General features: G+C 46.5%; 1 protein-coding gene across 5 annotated transcripts in view; it reads left to right on the top strand.

Moving 5' to 3' along the window:
- Window positions 1-25,340, top strand: part of NPAS2 (neuronal PAS domain protein 2) — a 172,248-nt gene that overhangs the window by 48,502 nt on the left and 98,406 nt on the right. Inside the window, exon 1 of one of the 5 annotated variants that reach the window (XM_017547923.2) lies at window positions 5,742-6,835. The exons of 3 other annotated variants lie outside the window; for them this stretch is intronic. In XM_017547923.2, the coding sequence (XP_017403412.1) occupies window positions 6,768-6,835 (68 nt within the window). In that variant the 5' untranslated portion in view covers window positions 5,742-6,767. Of the gene's footprint in view, window positions 1-5,741; window positions 6,836-20,326; window positions 20,351-25,340 lie in introns of those variants that run through there. One more of the 5 variants, XM_037745513.1, reaches the window with a different exon arrangement.

The raw sequence follows: 25,340 nt of genomic DNA, 5'->3' as shown, positions 1-25,340 counted from the left end.
CCCACCATTTTTTTTTTTTTTAAGACAGAGTCTTGCTCCGTTGCCCAGGCTGGAGTGTAGTGGTGCAATCTCGGCTCACTGCAACCTCTGCTTCTCAGGTTCAAATGATTCTTGCACCCCAGCCTCCTGAGTAGCTGGAATTATAGGCACATGCCACTGTGCCTGCCTAATTTTTGTACTTTTAGTAGAGATGAAATTTCTCCATGTTGGTCAGATTGGTCTTGAACTCCTGGCGTCAAGTGATCTACCCACCTCAGTCTCCCAAAGTGCTGGGATTATAGGTGTGAGCCACTGCACCCAGCCTGCCTACCTCTTCTTAACTCTTCCCTAGAGCATCCTGTATCCAGGCCTTCCCCTCTTCATTAACCACACTTGTCACCTCTCCAGCTCCAGCCTTGCCTCACTGAACTTTCCCTCCTGTCCTCAGCCTGCTCAGGATTTGCCCTTTAAAACGCTAGGAATGCATCTCTGCATGCTAAAAGACAATGTAGTAGCTTGCCTTTGGAAACCCTTACTTAATTTAGTTAGACACGTAGTCTCTCCACTCCAGAGCAGGGACCTCACTCCACTCTACATAGGTCTTCTGTTGCAGACCCTCTGAGGGAAGGCAGATATCTCGACTCCATCCATTTACACAGTCCAAATACACATTTCAGGCATCAGATAGAGTCTTAGAAATACAACAGGAACAACAAACACGGAACACGGTAAGTCAAATAGCATTTAATGGCACTAGAGAAGTTCTCCTTTTAAAGCAGCAGCTTGAGCAGTGAATAATTAATTGGTACCGGAAACCATCACCAGCAAGTGTGTTTTGTGTAAGTGTTCATCAGTATGCTTTCTGTGGCTGCAGGAGCGTGGGCTGTTGATGGCCTTGTGGTCAGAAGTGTGCACCCTGGAATCAGACTGCTTAGTTGGGATTGCACTGCACTGACTGACCAGTAGGCATTGGCAAGTCACTTAATCTCACTGTGCCTCAGTTTCCTCATCTGGACGAAGGGGTTATGGGTTTACTAACATGACCACATGGGATAATATATTTTAAACTACTTAGAACAGTGCCTGCAACCTAGGAAGCCTTCAAATATAATTCATTACATAATCTTTAATCTTTCTGACTTTGTGTTTCCTGCTATAAAATGGAAATCATAATAAACTTTTGTGTAAGGGAACCATGATGGATTTAAAGTATAAAAACAGGGGACACTGTAGGAGCCAAATACATGGTAGATAGATACTGTTTTCTGGGGTTCCATTTATATTCATTCTCTATTTCTCTTTTCCTGCTGAGGCTAGTTATACATGACTTTTTCAAAGGAAATGGTTTCTAGAAATATCTAGAACCTAGTGGCTATCCTCAGCATGATGGGCCTTTGGTAACTTCTTACTGCCTCACTTTAGAGCTGAACGCTGGATGAGAAACCCAGAAACATTTGGTCTCTTGTCTGCTAACTCTATTTACCAAGACTTAGCCTCCACCTCCAGGGAGTCCTCCCTGATCCCTAACCCCCTACCACCTTGGTGCTTCTGTGGCATCCCAAGATCCTGTTTGTCCACTGAAGCAGGGACTGGTGTCATTCATCTGCATCTCTATTGTGACTAACAGACTAAGTTCTAATAAGTACCAAAGACACCCTGGTTCAATGAATGGATCAATGAACACCAGTTAAAATCTGTTTGAAAACTGGCCAGGCGCAGTCGCTCACACCTGTAATCCTACCACTTTGGGAGGCCAAGGTGGGTGGATCACTTGAGGTCAGAAGTTCAAGACCAGCCTGGCCAATATGGTGAAACCATGTGTCTACTAAAAATAAAAAAATTAGCCAGAAATCACTTGAACCCAGGAAGTGGAGATTGCAGGGAGCCAAGACTGTGCCACTGCACTCCAGGCTGGTGACAGAGCAAGACTCCATCTCAAAAAAAAAAAAAAAAAATCTATTTGAAAACACAAAAGGAAGCTACCTTTCTTAAGAAATTTGCAGTATGGTTCATTTTCTCAATGCAACAATACTGAATCTCACAAGAGCACTATATATTGTATCCCTTTTTTTAACCTGTCTCCAGATTTCACAGTTAATGGAAATATGCCCAGAAAGTAATATCCAAAATATATGCCAACTCAGCTATCTAGATAGTCCTTTAAACCTCGTTTCTCCTTTACATTTTGTTCAAACACCGTTTCACTTTCTTATGCTATCTGTAAAAATATTTTGTAACTACGGTATTATAAAGTGTTTACTTTTATAATAACGGAGTGGGAGGTTCATTTCTGAGTGGACTGGGGTTGCCGCATGAGCGGGGCTGCTGCACTGGCATAATGGATGTGCAGGTGAGCTCCAAGGTCCCACGTGCTGCCATACCCGAGCGCCATACTTGCCCTGTTCCTCCCCATTGTAACTGTCTATAGCTTTAAAGGCGTAAAGACAGAAATGTCTTCCCATTTTGGTCAACCTGAAAATGAGAGGGGCTTCTAGAAGGCTTTCTTCAGCTGGCAGTTTTATGTATAACCAACTTTTTTTTTTTTTTTTTTTTTGAGATAGAGAATTGCTCTTGTTGCCCAGGCTGTAATGCAGTGGCATGATTTCAGCTCACTGCAACCTCCACCACCTGGATTTAAGTGACTCTCCTGCCTCAGCCTCCTGAGTAGCTGGGAATGCAGGTGCATGCCACCATGCCTGGCTAATTTTTGTATTTTTAGTAGAGATGGGGTTTTGCCATGTTGGCCAGGCTGATCTCAAACTCATGATCTCAAGCAATCCTCCCACCTCAGCCTCCCAAAGTGTCTGTAACCAACTCTTAATTGTTAAGCAAGTAGAGGAAAGTAATGGAGTACAACCCATACGATGGAGCAGAACAAAGATTGGTCATGTTTGATTTTGCCATATGCTGAGCACCCTGCATTGCCTTGTACAAGGTGGAGGCATAGTCTCTGCTTCACCCAAGAAGCTGAGAATTCTCGTACAGCAATTACCACTTAAAAAAGATAAAAATGTGCTGGGCACGGTGTAATCCTAGCACTTTGGGAAGCTGAAGCAGGCAGATCACTTGAGGTCAGGAGTTCGAGACCAGACTGGCTAACATGGTGAAACTCTGTCTCTACTAAAAATACAAAAATTATCCAGGTGTGGTGATATGCGCCCATAATCCCAGCTACTCAGGAGGCTGGGGCAGGAGAATCATTTTAACGCAGGAGGTGGAGGTTGCAGTGAGCTGAGATCATGCCCTTGCACTCCAGCCTGGGGGACAAGAGCGAAACTCCATCTCGGGAAAAAAAAAAAAAAAAAAAGATAAAAATGAAGTAAACAGTTTTCTGCAAGTTTTCTCACAGCCTTGCAAAACATGACCAAGGCAGAGAATGGCCAGAACCCAGAGCTGTTTCCTCCAGATTGTCTCCTATCCTGGAATTCTGGGGCTCTTGTGTCAGGCTCCACACCAAGGACCTGAGGAGGCAGATGGGCCCTGATGACTGTGGTGGGCTTCGTGCTGGATCGTTTGTATTTATTGAAAATGAGCATGGAACCCAAGACATATGGCAGGTTGATATTTTATCATTTTTAGGATGAAAAGCCTAGGCCCATGTGCTCTATCCATACAATACAATGGAATATCATTCAGCCTTAAAAAGGAAGGAAATTCTGACTCATGCTACAACACAGATGAACCTTAAGGGCGTTATGCTTAGTGGAATAAGCCAGTCACAGAAGGACAACTGCCGCATGATTTCACCTACCTGAGGCACTTAGAGTTGTCAGATTCTTAGAGACAAAAAGCAGAATGGTGGTTGCCAAAGGCTGGGAAAGCCGGCAATGGGGAGTTAGTGTGTAGTGGGTGCAGTTTCTGTTGGTGGCACACAGTGCAAATATACTTAATGCCATTGAACTGTGCATTTAAAGATAGTTAAAATGCCACATTTTATGTTGTGTGTATTTTACCACAGTTTTAAAAATAAAATTTTTAAAAATTAAAAGCTCACCCACACACACACAGTATGTAGGGATCACACAGATGTGAGCGTGACGCCCCAGCATTGGCCTCTCAGACGGATGAGACGGTCGCTTTCCTTAGCTGGCTCCTACCCTGCACAGCTCCTGGACTCGCAGCTTGTCAAGGCTTGAAAGGCGCGGGCAGGGCTGCCTCCCCTTAGCTTTGTAGACCGAAGGTCATTTACTTTCGCATTTTTTAACAAAGATTTAAAGTTTCTGGAATTTGCCAGCCCGCTTGGTCCTGAGGCCCAGATTAAGCAGCATGCACTTTTTCCCTTAAACACAGAACAATGGCAGACGGCATGAAGCTTTCCCAGGGCTATTTTTCCCTTGAAGTAACAAAAGGGGAGACGGATGAGGAAAAAACACCCACGTGGCATCAAATACCGCAGAAAGCAAACTTCAAACCACGTGATATTAGCACAGAAGGGAAATGGGAGGATGGGTTAAAACCGTGTGAAGTGCTCAGAGTTCTAGAGTGAGGGCTCTTAAGCTATTTTTAGCCTCAAAAATGCCATAAATCCTGTTATCCCATTACACTCTAGTGGATCAAATTATTTGCTTTTCTCTACCTTTGCCACTCTAATTTTCTTTTTGTTTGAGTAAATGAGAGCAGGCCTGCTCAGAGGCAGCTGGCATCAGACAGAGAGGCCTGCTTTGGGGCCCCCCTGGTTCTGCTCCTCTCTTCTGCTGTAGTGGCACCTGGGAGCCACAGATTCGCTTAGCAACCTTTCTCCAGGGTAAACAGGGTATTCGCAACTCCTGAATCAAGGCGTGTGGCTGGTATCATTTTGCGGGGCCAGAATGTGTTACGGAGAAATGCAATGATGACCTGGTCCCCACACCTGCTGTTCAGGGCCCCACTACCCTCGTGGCTTGTTCAGTGGCTGTCAGTGGTACTGCTTCCCACGTCTCCTAAGAGGGCTTCAGGAGAACACAGAATCAGCTGTCTGTCTCTTCCTTTCGGACCTGGCCTTTCCACGTGGCCATATGTTAGAATCTCCAGCTGCCCTAGGGGCCCAGGAATCTGTATTGTAGTTGCTCTTTAAGTAATTCTACTGCCCAGCTGTATTTGGAGACTACAGTCTTAAATCAGTGCTTCCCCATCAGTGGTGACTCATGAAGAGCTTAGATGTAGGCCTGGTGTGTGGTTGGTGGTGAGGACAGTCTTTCAAATCCCTTTAGCTTATTGCTGTTGGCAGCAGGGTGTGCATGTTATCATGGGTCAGGGCTGAAGCCCATCTCTTTGGCCATTTCACCTGTCTGAAAAAGAGGTCCCAGAGCCATCTACACCAAGCTCCTAAGGAAGGCAGAGAGCGCTCCCCAACTCTTAACTCAGACATGTGGAGGTGGACATCTGCCCTTAAGTGCTCTGGGCTCAAAAACTGCTGCAAAGAACAAGAGCTGCAGCCACCAGGAGATGCAGGTGACCTCCATGGACCAGAGAGAGGACTGAAACATGATAGAAAGCTGGTAGGAAAACCAAAGAGGTTTGGTATTTCACAGGGCACCTGACTCTGGAGCCCACAGTCACCGGCCTCCGGACCCTCTCCATCAACATCATAATCAAGTTCCTCCTGAGGACCAAGCCACCCGGGAGAGCTTATGGTTATGTTCAGCTGACTCTGCTGAGGCAGACACGGCAGTATGAGATCGTCATGGGAATTGTTACATTTGAAATGGTTGAAATAAGAGAGCCTTCTGGAAGAGTTGGTTATCAGGATTTTTTTTTTTTTTTACAGTGGAGCCATGCAAGTATTGGCCAAGCAGCCCCCAGCTTCCCTTCCTCTCAGGTGGGCTCACAGCCCCAAGGGTTTTCACTGGGGACCTTCTCACTTGAGGGTATCCTGTGAATGTCATAGCACCCATTTTACTCAGCCCCACATGCATTTTCTGATATGTTTGCACCCTGTGGTTACTGTTCCAACCTTCAGTGGTCAATTGAACATGGTGTGTGACTCGTGACCCATGCAGCTCATCTTGGCATCTCTCTTTTGGAGCCCCATCATTTGGCTCAAATGCAGCTTATCTTCAGCCAATGCAAACTTTTGATTTTATTTCATGTACTGCTCTGTAAGAATATCAAGGACCTTCTCTTGTACAATACCAGGGACCCAGTAAAATGAAAATATCAAACAGTAAACATGGCTGAAACACTACATGGAAAGTGCTAGAAACTTACAGTCTGGGGCCTGCAGAATTTATTAATTACATGTACTACAGCTAAGACCAGAGTGGTGTTCTTTGTAGGCCCCATGGACTCCTACCTTGATTGCAAAACGTGGTGACGAGTCAGGTTGCCCAATGTCCATGGAAGGTTCTTTGGCAGCAGCAGAGACAGGCTGCCTGTAACAGAGGACAGCCTTCAGGGACCAGGTCAGTGCATGTGGCTGCACAAGGATCAGTGGCCCTGGCTCCAGACACTAGGGAAAGCAAGGCAGAAGGCAAAAAAATCTAGAGACTGTCTGAGGAGCTCAGGAAGGAGCCAGGAGTGAGGCAAGCAGCATTCCCTGACATTTCTGCCTAAACATGGGCTCTGCAGTCCAGGAGAAGACTGTCACCCACAATGGAATGGCCTGCTTTGGAAACAGCTGAGGACCTAGAAAACCAGCAGTTCCTCTTTCCAGCATTGGGCAAGGACATGAGAAAGACCTGCAGCCGCAAAAGCTGGAGAATTGTCACAGAACAATTCCTCTGTGACATTGAAGCAAGAAGAAAAGGCACAGAGAGATTTGGCTACTTTGTTTCATGAAAAGGAATACCTGGTTTTAACCATCAGCCGAAATGGCCTTGTGTGGCACATTACACTCAGTTAGAATATACACCTTCAGCTATCTCCTAACAGAATCAAGGTAACTTCACAGTTTTGTTTGCAAAAAAAAGTTTTCTAATTTTGGTGGCATTGATTTTGCATGTTGTCACTGATACCCAACTATAAGGGAAAGATGTTTACTTGTTTGAAATTCATCTGAGTCCAAATAATATAACCTGGGTTTTAAATGTTCACCACTAATTTTTTTTAAAGGCACTGTAAATTATTTAAAAGAAAATGCCGTGATTCATGCCTGTAATCCCAGCACTTTGGTAGGCCATGGGGCGGATCACTTGAGGTCAGGAGCTCGAGACCAGCCTGCCCAACATGGTGAAACCCTGTCTCTACTAAAAATACAAAAATTAGCCAGGCATGGAGGCATACACCCATAATCCCAGCTGCTAAGGAGGCTGAGGCAGGAGAATCGCTTGAGCCCAGTAGGTGGAGGTTGCAGTGAGCTGAGATCGCACCACTGCACTCCAGCCTGGGTGACAGAGAGAGACTGTATCTCAAAAAAAAAAAAAAAGCCTTCTAAATATTTTTATGAAAGGTGCAATAGAAAATATCTCTGGGGCAAATGTTGCAGAGCATAAATCATTTGCTTTACTGATGATAATATTTTAAGATAAATTTTATTGTATTTAGGGTTTACAACATGATGTTATAGGATACATATAGATAGGAAAAGAGTTACTATAGTGAAGCAAATTTACATATCCATCATCTCACAGTTACTTTTTTTGTGTGACAAGAGGGGCTAAAAATATACTTATTTAGCAACAGTTCCTAATGCACTACAATGTTATTAACTACAGTCCTCATGTTCCTCTAGCCTTGCTCAGCCCACTTACCTGCTGCCTTGTGTCATTTGAACTCTATTTTTTTGTTTGTTTTTGAGATGGCATCTCACTCTGTCACCCAGGCTGGAGTACAGTGGCGTGATCTCGGCTCACTGCAACCCCCACCTCCTAGGTTCAAACGATTCTCCAGCCTCAGCCTCCTGAGTAGCTGAGATTACAGGCGTGCACCACCACTCCTGGCTAATTTTTGTATTTTTAGTAGTAACAGGGTTTCACCATGTTGGTCGGGCTGGTCTCTAACTCCTGACCTTGTTATCCGCCCGCCTCAGCCTCCCAGAGTGCTGGGATTACAGGCGTGAGCCACCGTGCCCAGCCTGGACTCTACTTCCTCATCTTCTCTCTCCCTTCCCTCCACCCATCCCAAACCTCGGGTAACCACTATTTTCTTCTTTTATCTCTATTTTTTTTAGTCCACATGTAAGTGAAATCATGCAGTATTTTTCTTTCTATGTCTGACTTATTTTGCTTAGCGTAATTCCTCCAGGCCTGACCACGTTGTGGGAAATGGCAGGACCTCCCAATTCCCTCAGTACAGGCAGTGCTCACTGTGGCCACGCCTTACTTAATATCATGCTTCATGCTGGATGTGGTGCTGTGTTCTTTGCAAAAAGGCTTTCACTTTGTTAGGTGAAAACCAACCATCCCCAAGGGACAAGGTGTGTCCTAGCAGCCACTGAAGGAGAGAGGCCCCGATCAGTGGCCAGGAGAGGCAGCTCTGGGGTTGGCCACCAGTGGCCTCATTGCTGAGGGCTGGTCCCTCCACACAGGGACATGAGGCCCACTTCCAAAGAGCAATTTCAGGTGTCTTTGACAGTCAAGAAGGGAGCAACTGAAGATATTCAGCCTGAAAATAGGGGACCTGTAGGGAGACAAGATCACTCTGCACCGATATCTGAAGGCCAACTGCATCCCTCAGATGACTTAAAAAAATTTTTTTTGAAATAGAAAATAACAAGTGTTGGTGAGCATATGGAGAAATTGGAACACTCATACATGGCTGGTAGGAATGTAAACTGGTGCGGGCGCCGTGGAAAACAGTTTGGTGGTTCCTGAAACAGTTAAAACATAGAATTACCATATGACCCAGCAGCTCCACTCCTTGGTCTGTACCCAAGAGAAATGAAAACATATGTCCCTACAGAAACTTATGTTAACTTATGAACAATGTTCACAGTAGCGTTATTCATAATAGCCAAAATATGGAAGCAGCCCAAGCACCTATCAGTGGATGAATGAAGAAAAAGTGGTACCATATGTATATATGTAGGAATATTATTCAGTCTTAAAGAGGAAGAGAATTCTGAAACATGCCCCAATGTGGATGGACCTCAAAAGTATTACACTAAATGAAAGAAGCCGGAGCAAAAGGTCATATATGCCTTCTCCGTGGATATCCAGAAAAAGAAAATCCATCGAGACAGGGAACTGGGGGAGGTGTGAGTGCAAGCATGGCTCCGTGGATACGGACTTTTTCTCTGGGGAAATGAGAAGGCTTTGAACCCAGAGAAGGGAGGTGAGTTGCACAACATTGTGAATACAGTGAATGCCACTGACTTGTACATTTTTAAATGGTTAATTCTATGTTTGTTATGTGAATTTTACCTCAATTTAAAAAATAGTCTGAGGGCTGTCATTCTTTGTGGCCCCTAGACATATGGCAAGAGGAAATGAGTAGAAGCTCCAGGAGTGCAGCAGGGAGGAGGGAGAGCGGTATTTTGGCTCAACAGGAAAAACTGACAAATGAGTACAACTGGCAGGAAATTGAAGAGGCCGCCCAAGAAGGCAGCAAGTGCAGGAGACTAGAACACCTGTCGGGTGCTGCACTCAAGCCCGAGAGCAGCAGTTTTCACCCTGGGGACATGTGGGGTTCTCTTGGTGGCACAAGGATGCCACGCTTGGGCCCCACCCCAGGGATGCTGATGCCATTGCCCTAAGGTGTGGACTGGACATCTGAACTGAGGCCCCTGGTGGCTCAGCTTTAGGTGGAAGCAGATGATCTTTTGTGTGATTTCTGTTTTAATGACTGTGGTGCCTATGAGCTTAGGATCATCACCATTCAGCATGAGTGGTGTACGCACAGCGTCCGCCTCACCTGGAAGCTGGCTAGGAACGCAGCATCTCCCCCTCCCCACACCTGCTCGGTCAGAATCCACACTTTAGTAAGATCCCAGGGGACCTGTGTGCCCATCTGAGTTTCAGAAGTGCTGCTGGGCTGGGGGCTTGGGGGCTTACGCCTGTAATCCCAACACTTTGGGAGGCCAAGGCCAGCAGATTATTTGAGGCCAGGAGTTTGAGACCAGCCAGGCCAACATGGCAAAACCCCGTCTCTACTAAAAATATAAAAATCAGGCATGGTGGTGGATGCCTGTAATCCCAGCTACTCAAAATGCTAAGGCAGGAGAATTGTGTGAACCCAGGAAGCATAGGTTGCAGTGAGCCGAGATCATACCATTGCACTCCAGCCTGGGCCACAGAGTGAGACTTCATCTCAAAAAAAAGAAAAAAAAGTAAGTGCTGCTGTAGATCTTTATTCGCAAGACACTTCGAGCTGCGTTTCCTCATTTTATCTTCTGAACCATCACCGGTTTGTTCAGCTGTTGGACAGGGGATGAAATGCAGGCACAGAGGGCTTCACTCGCTCCGCAGCCACAGACAGTGCTAGTCTCCCATGTGTCCTGTTCAGGGCCTTCTCCCTCAGGCCCAGGACCTGCTTCAGCTCTCTGTGACACCCATCACCTCCCTCATGCGATCACAGTGCACTGCCCGGAGTCCAGGCTGAGTAAATATTGAATGCTCTGAACCTGCTGGGGCTGGGAAGACCCCATACCTCAGCTTGGAGCCTGATGCCATGGGAATCCTCACTGCATAGCTTAGCTTGTCATTGTGCTCCCTTTCTTTTTTCATTTTTTGTTTTGAAATAATTACAGATTCAAAGGAAGTCACCAAGAGGTTCAATTTCGGTGTACCCACCACCTGGTTTCCCCCAGCGGAAACATCTCACATCCCTGTAGCACAATATCACCCCCAGGAGGGCAGCACTGCCACAGAGGCATGTGGAATTCTGTGTCATTTGCCACATGTGGATTTGTGTAATCTCCACCATCTCTTTCTTTGACTTTAAAAAAAATGGTGGGGTCCCACAAACACTTAATAAAGACTGATTTCCTGTTGGCAGGAGAGAGCAGCTGTACATCACAAAGCAAGGCAGCCCAGGTGGCCTTGTGCTCCAGAGAGGTGTGGTCAGTGACCTCTGATTTGCCTGGGTGAAGTCAGTCTCTCAGCCTCTCTCTGTCTCTCTCTCTCTCTCTCACACACACACACACACACACATACACACCATGCACTTCTCTGTGGAAGTCTGGAAAGTGTTTGATGACTTTTTCTGAGACCTGTTCCTCCTCGGCTGGGCTAGGGGAGGGGCCCACTCCTTTTACCTGTATTGCTTTTTAGAGGAGAAGCTGGCACAGAGTCAGTTAGTCTTGGGTATGACAAATTGTTTTCATCTGTAAGAAAAGGACTCCCACCTAACCAGCAGGCAATCACTTGAAATCACTTGTGTCCCATGCTGCACACCGTGTCTACGGTGGATTGGAATCTACACAGCTGAGGAAGAATTTGCGTCCAGAAACCACAGGAGCAGATGACCCACAAGCATAGCTGTTTTACTTCCTTCATGTTAAATTCCAAATAAAAGGATGATTATCTTTGAGCTGACCCCAGTCCAAACTACAAATGCCTGGCTCAGATCCACCAAGGCCAGATGTTGTCATCAGTGACTGGGTTTATGCCAGGCTATTGGTAAACTGGGTCGGACATGGTGCAAGCAGGGTCGCTGGGTCAGGGCTAGTTCACAGCCCCATCATTCGTAACATCAGCAACTGACCAGAGGGTGGGAATGAGGTTTCCTACCTGCTGACTCATTTGCAGAGCGGTGTGCCAGAGCCACACACGGTAGCAACATAAACCCGAGCTACAGGTAGCCACACGCTGTGGGATGCTGCGGATTTATGTACCCACTGCTTGCAGCCAAGAGAACCAGCATGAATGGCTCTGATTTGTCACCATGGCACAGTCACAGATGGAGAAGGCTCTGTCGAAACCAGCACTCCCAGTCTCCATGGGTTCTTAGCACCCTCCCCTATCCATGCTTACCTGTACAGCCACCTGTGCAGGTCATTCTTGCCCAGAATAGCACATGAGCTAAACAGCCATCTTCAAGTGGTTATAAAACCTCCTATTTATATGAGGTTTCATAGTTTACAAAAGTTACTTCTTATTCCACCTAATGAAGAAACCACAGTCCAAAAAAGTTTGGTGCCTCTCCCGAGGCCACCTACCTGGTTAGTGATGGATCCAGCACTGCAGCTCCCATCTTCTCATTACACCTTCCTGTTGGCTAGGCCCCAGCTCGCACAGAGAAATGTTTCTGTTTCACCCCCGGAGAGGGCTTTGAAGCGTCCTGTGAGTTTGTGGAAAGAAAGAGGAGAGGAGCAGCTCTTGCTTCTGTGGGAAGCACAGCCAGACTCCTCTCTTCATGTCCTGTCCCTTAAATGTCCTCCAAAAGTGGGGGCAAGTGTTCAAGAGAACTTGACCCTGATTCTGGATTGTGGGGTCTTCCAGACTCAGAACTGTAGCTGCAATCCGTGGGGCATTTTGCAACCTGCTTGCTTTTGTGTGAAACCCCTATCTTTGTCAATATTTTAAGTTTCTATGAGGCCGTTCTTGAATTCAACCCCTTTCTCTTTGCCTAAGTGCAAGCCACACCCTCATCTCCTCCCTTTGGCCATACAAGAGGTCTCAGGGGCACTGAGAGCTTAGCAGAAAGCAAACAGTACCTTCAGGAGATTAAAAAAATATATTGCACTTGTTTTTCTATAGCCAAGATAAGACACAGTAGATAGAGGAATGCGTATGCCTTGAACAGCTCACTAGCCCCAACATCTCTGATATGGACCAGTTCTTCCTGCCCCTTGGAGACTTGGTCTTACCATAGTTTACATCCTGCTGTGATGCCATGTGACACACACATACTTGCACACACATTAAGACCTTACTCCTTGCAATCAAGGCTGAGAAAGATAGTGGTGGTGGTATTGTTAAAATGAGTTTTCATGATCTCAGAATGTTCCCAAGCTTGGGGCCAGAGATAGAGCATCCTTCAGAGAGAGTCAGCCTGGGGTCCTTCTTACATAGACATGAACATAGTTTCTCCAGAGCAAGGCAGAATACACAGTTTAAACCATGTGAAGGACGAGGTGAGAGTATAGGTTAAGAAAGTAAAAATATTAATATTTCTAGGAGAGTTAGGGGGATTTAGTACTTCTGCCATTTTGTTTAAATAATGTTTTTAATATTTAAAGAGACAACTTGGCTCTCCCTAATGATAATGGCCTAAGATCCTTTACGTTCTTAATGAAAGAGCGAATTAATTACAATGAATATGTATTGCTTCTCCAGAAAACAAACAATTTTTTAATGTTTTCATTTAAACCAGATGTATACTTTTGTTTTATTTATTTCTTTGTTGGTTTCTTTTTCTTCCAAAGAGGTTGCAAAAATGAAATTTCTGTTTAAGTTTATAACATGCAAGAGTACTATGTATATGTGGCTTTGGAATGATTGTTTAGTTCTGTTCTAAAGAATCCGATAGTTTTTAAATGGACTTCATAATTTAGCATACTCTGGGAATTGAAAACTTCATGCTTTATTTAGGTGAAGATAGGAATATAACACTATTAAATATACTGAATTTCTTAAGTAAATTATGTAAACCGAACGTTCTTTGAGATAATGCTGTTGCATTATAAGAAATGCTTTAAATAAATGCTTTGAATAGTAGGTAGGACTAATGTATAGCTTGCTTGCTTGCTTGCTTATTTATTTATTTATTTTTGAGATGGAGTTTTGCTCTGTTGCCTGGGCTGCCATGCAATGGCATGATCACGGCTCACTGCAAACTCTGCCTCCCAGGTTCAAGTGATTCTCCTGCCTCAGCCTCCTGAGTAGCTGGGATTATAGGCACATGGCACCATACCTGGCTAATTTTTGTATTTGCAGTAGAGACAGGGTTTCACCATGTTGGGCAGGCTAGTCTGGAACTCCCAACCCCAGGTGATCCGCCTGCCTTGCCCTCCCAAAGTGCTGGGATTACAGGCACGAGCCACCGTGCCTGGCTAGCCAATTTATTTTAACAGCATTTCACTTCCAACTTTGTTAAAGTTGGCTAGATGTGTAAAATCGTTTATTTCAAATTTAAAAATCCAAACTTCTCCCTATTTTGTCCAGAATTTCAAAATTGCAGTGAGTTGTGGTCGCCTGGAAACCAGGTGTATGATACTTCGTTAAGCACACTAATTGGCAGTGTGGAGTTTTGCATTGCAGAAGGCTTGTTAGTGAGGGTGGGTGGGATTCCACACTCCTCCAATTAGTGGGCCCTGAGCCACTTGCACATTTAAAGTATGATTCAGTTTACCCAAGTTTGTTTGTCGCCAGCTCTTCAGGAAAATACTATTATACAAGCCAAGGTCTCCTATTTGGCAACCTTTTGGATCACGAGGTCCACACATAAAAGGACTAACTGCAGGCTCCCTGGTAGCTGGTTAATATCTTGGGAATTTAAATATGAAGATAATTGATGTCCATGGTTAGGATCTGTTATTTAAATGTAGAAGCATTTAACTATGCCTTTGGAGTTGTTTTTGGATTGTGAGAATAACAGCCACCACCTGTGCTAACAATTCATTGAGCTTTTATGCTGTCCCACATTTTAGTTGCCTTAAGGCATTGTGTTCTTAGGTTACACAGATGGCCTGTGAAGGGGAGAAACTGAGGCAGAGAGAGGGATAGGATCTTGCCTAAGCTAGTTAAGCAGCAGTCACAATTAGAAGCCCAGATCTCCCAGGACTATTCCCACTGTGTGAGAGAGTCCTCACCTTTCTTCATGAATGGTAGATTTTCCCATCTCCTTTAATATTCACTAAATGAATTCATGAACAAAGGCCAAAGGACAGAAGGGAGGGAGGGAGGAGGGGAGGAAGGAAGGAAGGAAGGAAGAAAGATTGATTGTTGGTTCTGTCCTTCAGTTCTTAAAAATGCCAGAGAAAACTTTGAGACAAGGTCATTTCCTAAAAGAAGTAGAGTAAACATTCCCAGTCGTCAGTTTTTGGATTTGAATATTTCTAAAATGTTGATTGACAAAACCTTCTAATACATTTGTTATAAAAAATGACAGAAAGAGGAAAAATATCCAGCATTTTGGAAGAAGGGGCTCTAAATATTAGGCATAACTGCATTTGAACTGATTCCTTCGCTTCCTCCTGGGCCTGAGCTGCAAGGCTACTGCTCCATTGAGAAACTTCTCTGGGACCCCTAGACTAACTCTCAGTTGCTCCTAAGCTATCTGGAGGGTGAACAAACGGTCCTGTCCTCTTATGAGCCCAGGGAGCAGGACCTGGCCACCTGAGGACCCCGGCATTAGCCTCCATGTTTGTGCTGGGCCCTCCTGAGACAACCCAATCCAGACACTGGCTCCTATAAGTAGCTCACCGGGGACTCAGGGGAATTCCTTCATAGTGTTCTGTATTTTGTCCAACTTCTGAGCCAGAGAAGCCAGAAAGGGAAGCCTTTCTGTCTGGACAGCTGCAGCCCAGACTGGACATGGGAACAGAGCAGTGGCCTCCTCCATAGCATGGGCCTTGTGCCCACCGGTCCCGGCAGCACTGAACCCCTGACTCAAGCCTGTCCTCGGCCCCAGTGAGCCTCTAGTTATTGCCAGTGGCTGAGGGAGGGTGATGGGTGAGGACGTCATGCAGGCGAGCTGGGAGGTAGCACCGCAGTTTATCAGCAGTGTTCCTGCAAATTATCACCATAATGCACCTGTGCAGGCCCAGCAGCCCGTGCAAGTGTCACAGCACCATACGGACATGAATTGATATGTCTTTAATAACAGGGAAATGGCAGGGTGTCAATTTACACTGTTGTTTTCCTGCAGGGTTTTTTTTAAGCCATCTTCCCAAGTGTTCTCTGGGTTTTGCTCTTACCCAGGTCCCCTGTCTGCCATCCAGAGGCTGGCATGAGCCACACAGGCTGGGTCTGAGATCAGCCAAGGCCCTGGGCTGGTGCTGTCCCGCCCCTCTCCGCGGACGGGCCCTGCGTTCGCATCATTAGTTCATCACCATGGAAGAACTGGGCTGTCGAGCTGACCTACTTTTCTTGTTTGCCCACAGCAGACTAAGCCTGTTTGGCCTTGTCCAGAGGGGCTGGGCAGAGCAAGTTGCTTTCCGAATAGTACAGATGGCAGTCTTCTGAGTGTGTAGTTAAATCTCTTTGCCCTTTTTGCCATTAGTCTGCAGAGTTAGGGCCCAACACCGGGAAGACTTGAGCCCAGGTCCAAGCACAGGAGCGTCCTGCAACCCATATTCAGCCTCTCCCCTGAAGAATCATCCTGCCTTAGGATGAATTGTTGCGGGAACCAATGCCAGGCTTCTTTCTAGACGTTAAACACTGATTCCTAAATGGAAGCTCTTCCTACTCTATACTAAGCCCTAAGAACATCAGCCACTTGCAGAGATGCCAGGAGGGTGGGACCCATGCCTGGGCTTGAGGGGTTTACCATCCAGTCGGGGAGGGTTGTGAACAGCTAAAGCCAAGGTGAAGCTGAAACAGAAGAGGATGGGGATGGGCCGTGGGGGCCGAGGAAGATGCGCTGGTAGAGTGGAAGGTGTTGGAGAGGAGGACGATGTGATTGAGGATGGGGCTAAAGTCACAGACTGGCAGCTCATCATCTGAGGGTTAGAATGCTATGACTTGGAACCTTGGGAAGTGCTAGTAGATACACATATTACCCCCTCCCATATTTAATGGGTTTTATTCTTTGCTGAAATATTGTTATATTGCTGCTTGTGGGAATAGGATAGTATCTGTTAGAGTTGTTCAGGGCGAAATCGTTAAGATCAGACCCAGACTGTCATGATTAAATAAGCTAATGCACAGGAAAACCACCAGCCAGAGCTTCATGTGTAGCTTATTTCTCCAGCTTATGAATTTTGCGTGTAGCAACATGCCTTGTTTCCTGGGCCTGTGCCTCCTAATTCTGATGCCATGACTTCTGACTCAGGGGGATGTGTCTTGGACTCTCCTTACCACCCTGAAGCCACCACCCAGAGCCTTGGAGGAGGAGTCGGGCCAGTGGGTGAATTTTGCCTTTTCTGGGGCCACTTCATTAGACATTTGCAAAAGAAGAGAACTCAGTGTGTTTTTAAAAAGAAAAATATGTACATTTCATTTCTCTTGCAGTTTCTTCCGCATTATCCAGAGGCAGAGTGACAGATGTAAGGAGAGAGATCTAAGATATCTTTAATGTACAATGTGAATATCTGAACAAACATTGAGAAACTGGAGATTTCTAGTCCTGCTGAGACAAAACCCAGATGACCTTTAGATGGCATTTAAAGTCGGTCATTTCTGTAGGTCCCATTAACCAGTGATGGTAACTTTGATCACTCAATGAAAGCAATGGCTCTTCCTTAGACACCCAGCAGACATCTATTGAATACCTGTATGGGCCTCTGAGTCTTGCTGTTTGAAGAGGGAAAATGGAAATATTCAGCCCTACATTGCCTAAGCCCCTCACTAGGGAGAGCTGTAAGCTCTTGGCGAAGGGTTTGCCACGGGGCTTTCTGTTTGTTGAGGTTCACTCTGTATCTAGTGGCTTTTCTAGCACAGGCAAAGACATGCCCTTCGCCGTGTGACATTTGAGGAGACCAGTTGTCCTGACCAGTTGTTTTCCCTGCTGACCTCTGATCCCCACATCCCAGCTTCTCTGTCTACTGGTTGGTCTTCCTGACTTCAGTTTTGTTCCTGTGGATTTGATCCATGCACACGTTTTTACCAGACTAGATATCCTGGAGTTGGGCTGGTTGGGGTTTTGGAGGCATGTCCAGGATTGGTTCACTGTATGGATTAGGGTCTAGTTGTATCAAGATGGTGAGAGAAAGGCCTCACCGGGCAGCAGTCACCAATGGATCCCAAATTCCCAGCTGGGCCTGCATCACACTCAACCAAACAGAGTTTTCAGACAACTCAGATTTTAAAAAGAGAAACAGCAGCCTATCAGTTTGGTGTCTTAGCAGATACATCTCAATGCTTTTTGCTTTTTAATTGACTTTTTAAAAATGATGAATTAATGTCATTTTCTGTATTAATGCACCATTGTGTAGATTGGTGTAGATGCCGTGGAGATGTCCTCTGAGGTTGAGAGCCTAGAGTGGGCGTGTTCAGGGGTAGAGGGCTATGTAGAGTAACTAGAAGGATCAAGGTTTTCCTCATCTGCACACCCTCCTCCTGGCAGCATGCAGTGGTGAGTTCCTGGTTCATTGGGAGTGAGATGGGGACCCTCCTGCTCTGTGTGCATACTGTGTGAGGTGTGTAGCTTTGCCAGGTCTTAGCATGACACACTGGGATGACAGCTAACAAGCTCATGTCTCTGAGGGTTGTTAGAGAGGCCCCAGCCCTGGTATAATGCCTCTGCAAGGCATGTTGCACCCCCGTAATGGGCCAGCTACATCCAGGGAGCAGGCCAGGCTCAGAGGTAGGGCAAGCTATCAGCTGGCCTCAGGGCCCAGCCAAGACCCCTCATCATCTCTGACTATAGTGACAGTTAGATGCAGGGAAGGGGTGGCAAAGTTGATCTCCTTGATAGTTTCTACCCGAGTGCACCTCCACACAAAATTGTGCAGACCTTCCCAGGGACCCTAACCTACAGGGAATCTCAGGGCAGGGAGAGTTGCAGATGCTCTGGGCAGTACCACAGGTGTCCCTGTATCCTCAGGACATCAGGCCCAAATGCAATGAGAAGCTAGCCACTTGGAGGAGGAGTTGGGCCAGTGGGTGGATTGAGCCTTTACTGGGGCCACTTCATTAGACATTTGCAAAAGGAGAGAACTCAGTCTCTTTTAAAAAATAAAAATATGTTCTTCTCATTTCTCTTGCAGTTTCTTGAGCATTATTCAGAGGCAGAGTAACAGATGTAAGCCCACTTGAGGGGCTCCAAATGCCCCATTTTCTCATGCCCCAGGACCTTTGAACAAGCCTTTCCTTCTGCCCACATGCCTCTTCCAGGCTCAGCTGATTTGCATGATACAGAGACAGTGGAAGGAATGGAGGAGGGTGTAACATCGCAGATACCTTTAGCAGTGACTTTGTGAAATCTAATACACAGTGGCAGAGTCCCAGGTGTGAAGGAAGAGAGCTCCCCACTGCTGGTGCTGTCCAGGCTGCTCCCTGCGGGGCTCCCTGCAGCCCATGAGCTTGGCTTGGCCCCAGCTGTGTCAGCAGGGGTGGTGGGCAGGTCCCTGGCTGCACAGGGAGGGGCGGCAGTGCACCATCTGCTTAAACTGTAAGTAAAAGAAGTGAGGGTGACAGGAGAAGGAAGAGGGTGCAACATGAGGGTGCTTCCTACCAGTAAGGTGTGCGGCATCAGACATGCGTGACCACGTGACCTGCAGCTCTAAAGGTCCCACCTGTTCTCATTCTAAAGTCACTGTTTCTGACCGATGTGCTGTGGAAGGGGAGGCAGTTAACCAGATGAGGTTTCCTAATAGATTCTCCTATCGACTGTGAAAAGTGGGTCTATCCACTTCAGCTTACAGATGAGGCCATCATGCCCAGGCTCCAAGGCCACCACACAAGTGAAGGCAAGAGCACTGAGGACATTCCAACCTAGATCTGGCCAGTTCCCAAAGCAATTCTGCTGCCTCATATGGTTAGCAATTCACATGAAACCTCCTACGTTTTGATTAACTGTTATTTAAAACTCTGATATTAAACCCAAGACTCCAAAGTCTAGGTGTCCAAAACGAATTTGATTTCTTGTTTCAAGGGCGTCTACTTTTGCTCTCTTTGCAACCTTGAGCCCAGTGAAGACGAGCATTTCTGGCCCTGAAGGAGCACTTGGGTAGTCAGCACATGGAGGGAGATGCCGGCTGGAGCAGTATTTTGTGGATTCATTTCGGTTTGTCTGTGGCAGCTGAACAGCGGTTTCCCACAAAGGCTTTCACTGACTCAGCCCCAAGCATGACTCATAAATCTCCTTTTCCCCTCTTGCTGATTTTCCTAGGCATCTATTGTCCACACCCTGACCACACACTGTCACCCATCAGAGTCTCCAGTTGACTCAGGTTTACTCTGTGCAATCTGAACTCTTGATAAAGAGGCCCTCTAAAAGGAGCCTTAAGTGATGGCAACATAAATGTCAGAGGTTGCAAGAATAATATGTCAGGTTAGGATGGCCCTTCCATCCAGATGTCATGGCCATTTCTATCTTGGAAATTCTTTGCTGACCAAACAACATTGCTGTAAATTTACTTAATACCACATTTTCTAACTTTCTTCATCCATTCTTTCATTGCATATGTCACCATCTCTCTGAATAATGAATCATCAGATTCTTGCAAAAAAAAAAAGAAGCATGAAGGGGGCACCACAGTTGTAACAGGCAGATAAAGCTTCAGCTTGGCTTTTTAGACGCTCATGATAGTGTTTGCTTATGATCACGACGCTCATGAGGGTCTTTTCTTGGTCTCTTCAAGCAATCTGGCTCTATGAGGCTCCAGCAAGGACCATGAGACCTGGCTCCCTGGGACAAGGATGGAGGGGTCCAGTGTTAGGATTGGATCTGTCTGCCTTGCCTTTTCCAGGTCAGAGAATGTGCTAGAATGCGACGAGAATTCCTTAGTTGGACAGAATTGGGATTGCAGGAGCCACTGGCTCTCAGGCTTTCACTGTCCATCTCCTTTAGAAATTTATTTATTTATATTATTTTATTTGAGACAGGGTCTTGCTCTGTCTTCAACGCTGGAGTGCAGTGGTACAATCTTGGCTCACTGCAGCCTCTGCCTCCCAGGTTCAAGCGATTCTCCTGCCTCAGCCTCCTGAGTAGCTGGGATTATAGGTACGCACTACCACCCCTGGCTAATTTTTTGTATTTTCAGTAGAGAGAGGGTTTTGTCGTGTTGACCAGGCTGGTCTTGAACTCCTGACCTCAAGTGATCCACCTCCCTCGGCCTCTCAAAGTGCTGGGATTATAGGCGTGAGCCACTGCGCCCGGCCTTAGAAATTTATTTTTTCCACTGAATGAATCATTGCAACACCAAAAGCCATTCCCTGGAGAGGAAGAATCAAAATATAGAAGTTATTTCCTCATATGACAAAGGAAGATAAGTGAGCGTCGCAGTTCATCAGCAACTGTTTCTCAAAGGCTTTTTATTCCTTAATATAATGAGGAGAAATCATTACCAAGCTCCCATGTGTGAGATGCAGACGTTAATCCAAAACGACATGAGGTCTCCTCACCAGGGACTGACTGGGAGGACAGAAGGCACACACTCTGTCGGCAATAGATAAACCCCCATCAATTGGGGAGATGTGTTTGCTCGGTTTTGCCTCTTTTGATTTCAACTTGTTCTTGTTTTCAGTATTTTTTTCTTTTGATTAACTAAATTCCACAAGGCTTGGTTGGTATGGTGGAGAGGAGTGTTAGGATTTTCCAGTTAACTTGGGACCTGTAATTCAAACCACTTCTCAGCCAATTTCAAAACATCATGATTTTATGTTTGTAAAAACATAGGTCTTGCAACACAACAGGCTCGTGGTAGTCATTTCAGGGAAAATTCGTGATGATACAGAGTGACCCACTGGGCCTATAAAGACTTTACCAAAAAATTCTAAATTAAAAGACACTGAAGAGGAAAGTTCAGTAGTGATTCCAGTGATTCTTTAACATGGGTTGGCAAACTGCTCTCTGGGGACCAAATCTGGCCCACAACCTGTTTTTGTAAATAAAGTTTTATTGAAACACAGCCATGCCCATTCATTTACATACTGTCTATGGCTGCACTGCATTATAATGGCAGAGTTGAGTGGTTGCAACAAAGACTGGATGATCTGCATCTAAAATAGTTACCAGGCGGCCCTTTAGAGAAAAGGGTTGGCTGGGCACGGTGGCTCACGCCTCTAATCCCAGCACTTTAGGAGGCTGAGGTCGGTGGATCACGAGGTCAGGGGATCGAGACCATCCTGCCCAATGTGGTGAAACCCTATCTCTGAAAAAAGAAAAAAAAAAAAGAAAAGAAAACAGTTGCCAGCTCCTGCTTGAGTGGAGTAACATGCCTTTCCATGCATGCCACATGAGGCACTCTCTGGAGACCTGGGTGACATGCTAGACGCTGGGGGGAGCCTGTCACTTGTATGACTCATCAGTCTCATCGAGTCTTCTGTCTCGTCTCACTGCTGACGCACTTGGGACCCAGAGCAGATATGGCGTGACAAAATAATCCTGCTGCCATTTCCAGGTCCTCATTGGCCAAGGGCCAGAATTCTAATCAGTTGTGTAGTAGGTGGCTGTGAAAAAGAACATTCTAAAGCCTTGGGGGCAGAAATCTCACCTGGGTGTGTAGATGTCATTTGCAGGCCTCACTTTTGTCCTTTGCCTCAATTAGAGTCAGTAGATTTCTTTGAAGGTCTGTTGTGTGAAGGAAAACCCCAGTCATTTCACCCGATGATCATTCCGTTCCCTTCTCTCCTCCCTCACAACCTCACAATGGTCGGTTACCTTCCTGTTTAGTTATTATGAGCGGTGCAGGTCAGTGATAACCAGATCCCTGCACATTTGTGTCTTTCCACAAGGTCAGACCTTTATTGATGTGGTTTAAATCACCAAAGCTGGAAGCTCCATTGAGTTCCCAAGGACGAACTTCCCCTTAGTACTTTGCATTCACTCAGGAGTCAGAGCCACGGGCACACAGGCTCACACCACTCCATATGTCAGTCAGTATTGCAAACCATATATAATAGTATACTTAATCAATATATAAATGTTATAGATTAAATATTTCACAGTAAATGAAGCAACATTTAACACTGAAAGAAAAGGGATAGGAAAAGGGATTAATGAGCCAGTCCAGGGAGAGCAACATGGAAAAAAAAAAGAAAGTCCTGGCCTGGTCTGGGCAGTCCATTGGACTCACAGGGAAGTCTGATGTGGGCAGAGCGTTGGGCCGTGGATGCCGGGTGCTGATCACAGGCGACAGTGAGACGGGGTCTGTGGGGACAGCCGTTTCTAGCTGTTGAAGTCCTGCTCTTATGGCCACAGAGTCCTCTGGTGAGGACTGAGTGGAGGAGTGTGCTTGATCATGTCCTTGTCTGGTCGGAAGCAGTTTTCACTGATTAGGCAAAACGTCTGGTCTTGCTGGCAAGGTGCCTTTTAAAATGTACGATGGAGTCTTTCTCTAAGATGGAGTTACTATGTCAAGGGTGCTGTGTACAGTTATCACTAGCTAGTCCAGTATTCTAGAAAGCATGTTGTGTCTGTCCAGCATCCACATTTATGAAGGGGAGAAAGGCAGTGGTGGCCTGGAGTCAGGTGACCCAAACTGAGGCAAAGTCTGTCTGTCTTTCTACCATGTACACACACACACACACACACACACACACACACACACACACACACACACACACACGATTTCAACACTGGTAGGAGGGAATGATTATCCTGTTTCTCTCGAAGACACTGATGGGCTCCAGTGCCAGTTACTATTGTGAGCCCCTTAACTCGTGATCATTATTGATAGTGTGATTAAAATTCTGCAGCTACAATTTTGTGATGACTTCTTTGTGCCGGGCACTGCGCTGGAGGTTTCTTTTGTATTCTGTCATGCTTTCTCACAACCACACTGTGAGAAAGGCCCTTCTGTTCTCTCACTTTGCGGATGAGGAGCTAGGGCTGGGAGCATCACACTTCTCCAGTGTTATACAGAGATACTGAAGGGCAAAGCCTGGGTCAGTCTCAGTTTGGGTCACCTGACTCCAGACCACCACTGCCTTTCTCCCCTTCACAGATGTGGATGCTGGACCCAGGAACTCTGACACCCAGTGTGCCCCTCTAGCTCTGCCTGCCAGCAGCAGGGGTGGCTGTCTGCAATTCCCTTGGGAATTCCAACCCCCCTCCTCCACACTCAGTGCTCCACTGGCCTTGCTTGGTTAGATTCCCCAGCTGGTCTGCTTCCTGGGCCTGGCAGAGCTCCTGACCCCTATGCCCCCACTCAGTGGTCCTCACAGTCCTGCATGCAGCAGCCACAGGTAGTCCCTGGGGGTGGGGCAGGCCCAGGCTTCAGCTGGAGCCCCTGCCTGCAGCTGCCTCTTGGCTGTAAGGCACTCTTCCTACCAATATGGCCCTTTCTGCCTCTGTTCAGGAGCCCCTTTCTGAAACCTTAGGTCTGTGTGACTCCAGAGCCCATGTCTGTTTCACCCCTGGTGACCTCTTTACTGTGCAGATAATGTGTGTTCATTGAAACTCAGAGCAGATAAGAAAGGCTGAAGCTCACTGTCACCTGCCTTAGCAGGGGCTCAGTGGCCACATAAGGGGTCGGACAGTTAGGTGAGGCAGGCGTGCAGTGAACGGAACTCACCTAGAGCTTCCTGTGACCCAGGCATCATGCTGGGTCCTTTGCTGCACACATAGGTGCGACCTGCCTCCCATTTGCCTTTGTACACTCCCTGCCTGGTGGGTTTTAGCTGTATGGTGTTAGGAATGAGGGGAACAGGGGCTCATGAGTTTTAAGGGGCAGGCTCATGAGGTTTAAGGGGCCTGTTCAAGGTCATAGAGCAAGTAGGTTGGAATGGAGATTTAACTCAGGCTGACTGAAGTCCGAAACCCCCCATTCTAAGCAGCAGTGGGTGGAGAAAGGCCTCCTGAGTCAGTGCCAGGAGGTAGAGCCCAGGGTCTGCTCTGTCCCCGAGCCTGTGTCTGTGGGCAGGCCACTTAGCCTTGCTGGGGGGTGGTGCTGCCTGATTTATGAGTGGAGGATAGTTATAGCCAGCCCATTCCACCCACAAAACGGAGATGGAGGCAAAATGAGATTATGCTTTTTCAGAGCTTGGTAGCGGCCAGTGGTTGGTGAGGGAGCTATTGGGCCTTCCTGAAGAGCCCCGACTGTCAGCGCTGTCTGAGTAGACTTCCCCTTTAGTCAGTAACTCCTGCACATGCAGAAGTTTTTGTTTTAATTTTAGTCACTAGGATATAATTGTACCTTCAAATGTACTTTGTAAGCACCATCACCTTGGAGCCACCATGATCATGGGGAGGTTTGTAGGAGTGAATGGCAGGCAGTGGCACAGGAATTCAGATAGGGGTTTGGCCCTGGCTGTGTCCTTCCTTTCCTCCCTCCCTCCCTTCCTCCCTTCCTCTTCCAATTCATTCCTCATGCATTTATTGAGCGCCTAGTATGGATAAGGAGCTTGTATGCTGCTATAAAGAACTGCCTGAGACTGGGTACCTGATAAAGGAAAGAGGTTTAATTGACCCACACTTCTGCATGACTGGGGAGGCCACAGGAAACTTACAATCATGGTAGAAGGGGAAGCAAGCATGTCCTTCCTTCTTCACATAATGGCAGGAAGGAGAACTGCTGAGCAAAAGTGGGGAAAGCCCTTTTATAAAACCATCAGATCTCATGAGCACTCTCTCCTCTCATGAGAATGGCTGATGGTAACTGCCCCCATGGCAATTACCTCCCACCAGGTCCCTTCCAGGACACATGGGGATTATGGTAACTACAGTTCAAGATGACATTTGGGTAGGGACACAGCCAAACCATATCCTAGCTGGGCAAGCCATCGTGAAATGGGAGA

The sequence above is a fragment of the Cebus imitator genome, unplaced genomic scaffold (assembly GCF_001604975.1).
Source record: "Cebus imitator isolate Cc_AM_T3 unplaced genomic scaffold, Cebus_imitator-1.0 Scaffold202, whole genome shotgun sequence".
NCBI lineage: Eukaryota > Metazoa > Chordata > Mammalia > Primates > Cebidae > Cebus > Cebus imitator.
This window is presented reverse-complemented; position numbering and strand designations above follow the sequence as displayed.